Raw genomic sequence first — 7,843 nt, forward strand, 5'->3', positions numbered from 1 at the left:
TCAGCCAAAGTAGTAATGGATCAGATCACTCGATCAGTGTGATTCTTTCATGGTACTACATGAAATGTATTATGAATCCAGTGAACGGTTCGGATCGATCGATTGGACTGTCCAAGTGAACCAAAGCAACTAGAGAGACTATTACTTATAGCGCTCTAAGAGCACCGGAGCATTTCTTTAAAAAAACATAAAATCAGGAATGCGAAGTGCGCACCATGCGCAGTCCAGTGTCACGACGATTAACAAAATCAAAGAATTTATATATGAATTGAATTCAAAACCTTCAAAAAAAAAAAAAAAAAAAAAAAAAAGGAGGAGAAATAGTAGAAAACACGACAACACCCATTTACAATGCCTAAATATAAATAAAATAAAAAAATATTCTTCACCCTTTCCGTAACAGGTTCGGGTCCCGACACTGTAAAAAGAAAAGAAAGAGCCGAGGACGAGAATTATCGGCATTTAGACGATTTTTTTTTTTTAAATAACCTTTTTATTAAATTTAAATTATTTTTCTTTTTTCTTTTTCTGTTCTTCGGCTTCCATCAGTTATGACAGGTAGACTTCCACGCTGGCACTTCTGACCGAGTTGCAGATCGGGCAAACGTCGATGGCGGAGTCGCAGTTGGTGCAGACGCAGAGATGCCGACACGGGAGCAGCACCACCGTCATCGCCCGCTTCCAGCAAGTCCGACACGGTGGTACGGATGACACGACCCGGCCTGGGTCGATGTGGGCTGACTCGGCGTCGTCCGCAGGCAGTTCGCCTCCGGCGCACCCTGCGTCTTCTCTTCTATCCTGCGCACCTAATCCTACGCCTCCCATCATGGCCTGTTGCAGCTGTGATTGGAGAGACGCGGCCGTCGCTTCCTGCGCCCTTGCCCTTGCTTGCCAAACCTGCGCCTCTGCCTTAAGCTGCGCCACCCGCTCTTCCAGCTCGGCGTTCCGCCGGCTGGCCTTCTCCACGTCGGCGTCTTTCTCGCGTAGCCTCCGTGCGGCTGATTCCTCAGCTGCGCTCAGGAGCGCACGGTAGTGCCTCTGTCGCCTCTCTGCTAACGTGCGCCGCAGCTGGTCTCCCTGCACCAGGCACCGTTTTTTCGACGAATTAACATCGGGAACGAGCAGGAAAGGCAAAGAAAGGGAAAACCCAGAAAGGATTGGGGTTTTCCAATACCTGGGCTTGTAGGAATTGATCGATTTCGTCTCTCTGGCGTTTGATTTGGGCTGAGAGGTCTTCTGATAGGACGGAGGAGAGATTGGATGAGGGAAGAAGAAGACCCATTTGCTGTTGCTGTTGTTGTTGCTGCTGGTGGTCTTCGAAAGACAAACGCAGGCCTGTAGAAACCACGGCCTGTTGCTGGTTCTGGAGCTGCGCGAGATTTACAAGCGTCGGATGAGGCGGAGGCTGCAATGCGAATAGATTGATAGGCGTCGCTCCCCCAGCAGCGACAGCTTCTCTTCCTCTCTTACGTGGATTAACACCTGCTACAGATGAAACGCCACGGGGCGAACGTTAGCACCCGCCCTAATCGAACTAAAGAGAAAAAAAGGAAGGAGAGAGAGGGAGAGAGATGACCCAAACTCACCTCCACTGCTGAATAACATCTGAGATTGATCAAGCAATCCCCCTGCTTGCCCTTGCAGCGAGTAATCTCCTCCTAACATGTTCTTCCTATCCTGCCCGTTTCTGCAAAAACCCACGTCAGATATCGTTAAAATTTTTATTTTTTTTTTAAATAAAAAAACCCAGAAATTTACATAAACAGAGAGAGAGAGAGAGAGAGAGAGAGAGAGAGAGAGAGAGAGACCTGTTTAAGAGTAAGACGTTAGACGGGTATTGAGCTTGAACGGCCATTATAGATAAGGAATAGACGAGTTGTGATAAAGGTGGCGAAGGATAACGGCGAAGAGATGTGTCACAGTTTGGGAATAAGAAGGAATTAAAAGGACGTTTATGTATCAGAGGCGGAATCCGCAATGAAGAAATATAAAAGGAAAATCCAAAACCCCTTTAAAACACCACACCAATCTCTCCCTTCTCTCTCTCTCTCTCTCTGTATCTCTTCTCTGCCTCTTGTTTTCACCACCTGCTTTACTTTTCCCTCATATCGATTTCCAGAAAGAGAGAGAAAGAACGAATGAGTCCAAAGGCAACCCGTGGCTGGCTGTTTTTGAATGAGAAAGACAAGCGATTTGCGTTTCTTATTAGAAACTTAATAATAGATTAATTAATTAGTAATATAAGATAGAGAATGTCAATGCATTTGATGCTACTGCTGCTGTTTGTTTCCATACACCGCATGCGAGCCATACTTCCACCTTACCCCACCTCCCTCTTTTAATTTGAGTCTTTTAGTAATTTCAATATTTCCAACTTTACAATTTACACCCTTTAATAACTTCTTTGACTCTTCCCAAAAAACCAACCCTTCTCTCTTTTTTATTTTTGTTATTTTTTCTTGGTTTCAAAGTTTCAAACTTGCAACAGACCCCTTCCTTTCTTCTTTCCTTTTCCTTTATCTACATAAATAGAGAAATGGGTCATGCACTTGGGTTAGTTTTCCAACATTTATAAAATGACGGTGATTGTTGCATGTTTGTTAGGTAATCCAAGTGGTCCAAACATCTGATTTTTCCTTTAATTCATATCATTTGATGGTGTGATTTTATGGTGACCCACCGGTTAGATTGTGTTGATGGTTGTCCATCAATGCTGCAGATGAGGAAAGATGAGTCACCACCATTTTTTAAATGCTGCAAAATTGATACGATAGTCAAGAGCCAGAGAAAGAAAGGGAGATGAACCGCTCCCCTCCAAACCTAATTGCTTGGTTGTAAGTTATGTCATTTAACCAACCATCGAAATTTTACCAAAATGCCCTCTACCCTCATGTGTGAAAGTACTAAAATGCCCTTCAATACTAACTAACAGGGCATGTTATTTTCTTGATCGTGTATCGTTCAAGTGGCACATCTATATGATGATCCAAGCCGGCCATCCTATAGACACCTCCATTAATTGGCCAACAATGAAATTTTTCTTTAATTGGATGAGTACTAACCATCTGATAAATGATCTTCTTCAAGTTAAATGTGAACCATTGTTGATATAATGGTCCAATATTGAATATATTTGGAATACGACCTTTTTATTATTTTTGGGATTGTAATTGTAGACAATGGATACTGATTATATTTTTTGGATGCATTCTATCAAGTACCCTAAGGCAATAAAAAAGCATCCTATGCATTGTTAAGCTTTGAGTGAAAATGTAAAAATTCACTCCACCAAATGATAATTTTTTCCTTCTGCTTCATATATTTGTGAGGGGCTTCCATTCCATTTATCTGATGCATCATTCCATTGTGAGCCACGGGTCTAAAAATCAGGCCAATCTGTGACTTATGTGGGCTACACAATAGACAATAGTTGAGAGTGGATGCCCACCCATTGAAACCTTCCTGGTTGTATATAAGACTTAATGAGATGTGGTTGAGACATCCAGCCTATCCATTGTATGTGTCCCACTTGGATGATTAGTCACACCAAAAATTTTAGGCCATTTCAAAATTCAATTGGCCTCACCAAGTGCTAGCTTTTAGATGTCTTGGGCATGATTTTCCATGGTTTCAAATGATATGGCCCACCTAAGTTTTGGATATGGCTAATTTTTAGCACATCCCACAACCTAGTGGGTACCTTGTAAATGCACGGTGTGGATTTCCATCACACGTCATGGTCAGGTCCACATAGCTCTATTTCATGGGAAGCTCCCATGAGGTGGACCTTGTAGCACCATTTCCATACCCACAGTATTGGATAGAGTGTATCCAGGTCTCGCTGGATGCAATCCTTATCAAATAGCTGCGCAAAACATTCAAGATCGATTGATAGAGGCCCATTGTGTTTAATATTTACATCCAGTTGGCGGATTAGGTGGTGAGCCTTATTTTAATTATATATAAGAGATAATCATGATTGAAAAACTACGATGGGCCATACTAATAGAAACAATGTGAAGTTGCTCCTAAAACTTCTAGGTTTATAGAGTATAAACGGTAGGATTCGTGGGGATGCCTGTAATTGGAATACATTGGAATCTAAAATACACCGTAAATGTAATTGATGCAAAATGGAATCCATAGTTGTGTTTGGATACATATAATCATAATCAACTAGAATGCATTAAGGCCTATTTGGTACGTGGGCTTAAGAGGGATGGAATTGCATTTGGTTGTGTGCAAAGTTCCATCAGATGTTTGGAGACCATGGGAATGAGTGGGATTGGGTGGATTGGAATTGCATTTGGTCCCATGCTTGTTTCTCGTGGACTTTGAAATCCACCACATTTGTGGGATCCACACTAATGCATGTGTTTTATCCATGTGGTCCATCTATATGCTTCTTTTACAAGTATCATTTGAGTTGTATATGTGTGCAAGCGATCGATTTCAATTGTATCTGATTTATTGATTACAATTCATGGGTCCACCAAATAGGGATTTTTCTTAATACAATGTTTTTGCCTGAGGAATAATCCGATCTCAAACATGGGGACTGGATGGTCAAAATACCATGGTATTTCTAGACATGCAATCATTATACAATAATTGTGTTAATTTTATCTAGTGCAATTTGATATCATTTAATCCTATGGGCCAAACAAGCTCTAAGTAAATCAATTTTAATACTTTCTAATTAGTATATGTGACATTTGACAAAATACTTATAATAAACCCATTGAAATATATGTTTTGGCTAAAAATAAGGAAATGTTGAGCCATAGGTGTGCCATAAAGTGGGCCCACTTTCAAAATTTTGACCATTTTTTCATTTGCATCCAATTCTCCTCCTTTTGAGAGGATTCCAATTCACATGACTTTATAGTATTCCATTTCATATTGAGTCCAATTATCACCGTTTACCATCAACCAAAGGACCTTTTTCACCCATGTGCATCCATTTGTCATCGATTACAACCATTTATCATCAACCTTATATTTCAATCAGGCAATTATTATTATTACTTTTATTTTTATTTTTATTTTGCTTCATCTCAATGAGTTACACTTGATTAATGACTTTAATGAACAATGTACACTCATGGTGGCCTCACATAAAACTTATGATTGTCATCCCATCTCCATTATCTCTTGTGGTCCAATCCATATGAAATGTGATGCTTTGCCCCAAACCCTAGAATCTAGATTAGGGCCTGATGGACATATTAGATTTTATATAATCAACATAGTGCCTCTACATGCTTGGATTTTCTAAGTGTAAAAATAAGTGTTGTTGATGATTAAAGTCCTTATTTTTATCATATAAAATAAATGGTTACGATTTAGTTCATGTAGAACAAAAATGATATGTAATGGTAGTTTCTCAAATCTCATTTCTTTAGGGGCACTGAATTCGGTCATTTCTTTCTTTTCCTTTTAAGCGCTGAATATATGCAGGCTAGGAGACTACAATTCTCTCATAATTCCAAGCTACTTATAAGCAATAACATTTTCACCTTCCATTTTTTCATGTGCATGCTCTTATTTTTCTACTATAGGATAAAAAAATACAATTAATAATAAACATGGAAGATAATTGCATGTAAATCTCAGTCTCCTAATATAATTACTAATTACTACGAAATTTAACTCTTGATTACAAGGAACAGAATTCGATGCTTAACGCTTATATATAAGTATCTCTTGTCATTCAGATACTTGGAAATATTGTCCCACAGATCATCATCACTCATTTCTCCATCTCTTTGGACAGCGCCATACAGCATTTTGTGATGGTCTGCAGAAGATCTGTCACAACATACTCTTGTGATACAGAGACCCATGCAAGAGAATCAAAATGTTTCTTAACACTCTCAGTGTTATAAAGTTTCTTAGTAAGAGTGGTCTTACCGAGACCACCCATTCCAACTACAGAAACAACACAATGTCGCAGATCTCCCGTTGTTAACCGCTTGATCAATTCCTCCAAGTGTAACGCCTTGAAAATCGGGGGTTGCGCAACCGCTCAACTCCCGAGTTCCTGGGAGTCACTATTTTCAGGTTTTCATTAATGTGCATTAAATCTGTTTGAGTAGCGCAACCGAAAATTCCCTGAATATGAAACATGAACACGTAAGTCTGCTGAAATGAAAGAGGTCTGATATATATACAAGTCCAAAACATAAATGGGTCGCACAAGGCGTTGCCCAAACCAAACTACAAAAGAATACTATGTTCCAAAAGAATGAGGCCGAGCCCAACGCCTGGCCATCCCAATCCCGCCGATCAAGCAGGCGGAGAACCCTCCATCAGCTGGAAGTATGATAGCTCCTCCTCCTCGTCCAAGCTCGCCTCGCCAGGCTCTTCCAGTCCCGAGTCACCAGCATCTATGAAAGGGTCTGGTTGGTGTTTTAAAACACCGTCCCAGAGTGGGAGTGAGTGATCAACTCAGTGGGGGCTATTAATCTCAAGTTATCATATGCATCAATTTTAATATGGTCTTAATGAAAAGCAGACAATCACATACATCTAAGTAATCTTATTAATGCGCATGTATGCAGCATGATATGATGCGTGCCCTCACAACAACGCTCCCTCGTGCGACAACATCTAACGATCGCCAATGCCAACACTCCCTCAGTGCGACCTCGACTGCCGAGTCGCTACCCTAACTAGTGCGATACGATGCAATCGTGTTACCCGAGTTATTAGTTAAGTCCATTCATCCAGCAGATTTGAGAATCTGACACATCCCACATATCACTTGCCTTGAACTAGTTGCGAGGCCAAGACCTCCCAATGCGTGAGGCTGAGACCCCGCGATCCTTAACCCCGTCGGGTTTCCTCCATCCCCGACTTCAAGCACATGGGGGTGCTGAATGTGGGGTCGCTCGCGGTCACTACGGGGAGGCGCGTCACTCCAGCGTAGGTCGACAGCTCGAACACAGTGTCCCATTCCACCATGCCCGGCTCACGAGGCTGTAGACCATTTCCTAGTGGGTTATTGATGGGCTACCTCGGTTGTAGGGTGTCGCAGGTTCCATACAGATGTGAGCAAACAGGGTTAACAATCATGGTTGGTCAGACAGTAGGCTAGACCGCACGAGTCCAGGTGAGTGCGTGGCGGAACAACATCGAGTGCAAGCAACCCATGTAGTCTAACTACTGTCGCCCACCCGCACTCGCCCAAATCCACGGGTTTAGCCTCAAGGCGGTCCTACCAACGGGACCGCCTCAACTCTCCTTGTTTTCCTGACCAACCCCAGGGTTTGGATGGTAGTCCATAACATATTAACGGACAGGGTTATCAATTAGCAAAATCATCATCACGTTCTCACACCTTAACATACAATTCAAATTCATCTAATAAGCAAGCTATCAAGATTTATGAGTAATGGTGCATGTATGTCGTGTGTGTTAGTGAGGAAGTTGCACACTTCCTACAACTCATGGAAAACAAATTACACAGGAAATAATTAAGGCATGCATGCTATCGGGCATCATCATTTGAGCAATCCAACAAAATATCAACAAGTAATCATCAAATTTGCACCAAGTCATGTAAGAAGCGAGAACAACATCATGTGAGGAAATCAAATAAAACATACAATTCCACACCACTCTAATAAGCATAAATTCCTAGGTTTTTCTCTATATTCTCTAAATACATCATCCAAGCAATCAAAATCATTAAACTCATAATGAAATTGGTGCTAGACCACCTAGGAGTAATAGTCCGCACCTATGGTTCGTTGGAGATTCGAGAAACGCCCTAGGAAAGAGGGCTTTCGGGTCGATCGGTCAGAATCCCTAAACCAAGCTCTTGCATGCTAGAATTCCA

General features: G+C 41.5%; 1 protein-coding gene across 2 annotated transcripts; it reads right to left on the minus strand.

The window, feature by feature from the left end:
• Positions 1–470: 470 nt before the first annotated feature.
• LOC131248109 (BOI-related E3 ubiquitin-protein ligase 1-like) lies at positions 471–2,271 on the minus strand. Of its 2 annotated transcripts, none has more exons than XM_058248164.1 (4): positions 1,809–2,271; positions 1,587–1,687; positions 1,175–1,485; positions 471–1,077 (listed from the first exon to the last, which is right to left on the minus strand). In XM_058248164.1, the coding sequence occupies exons 1-4, from the start codon at positions 1,853–1,855 to the stop codon at positions 550–552; spliced, it is 987 nt and encodes a 328-aa protein (XP_058104147.1). In that variant the 5' UTR covers positions 1,856–2,271; the 3' UTR covers positions 471–549. The 2 variants fall into 2 exon arrangements, with proteins under 2 accessions (XP_058104147.1, XP_058104148.1); XM_058248165.1 differs by having other exon boundaries at positions 1,175–1,482; positions 1,809–2,264.
• Positions 2,272–7,843: the final 5,572 nt, after the last annotated feature.

This window comes from Magnolia sinica, chromosome 6 (assembly GCF_029962835.1).
Source record: "Magnolia sinica isolate HGM2019 chromosome 6, MsV1, whole genome shotgun sequence".
Lineage (NCBI taxonomy): Eukaryota > Viridiplantae > Streptophyta > Magnoliopsida > Magnoliales > Magnoliaceae > Magnolia > Magnolia sinica.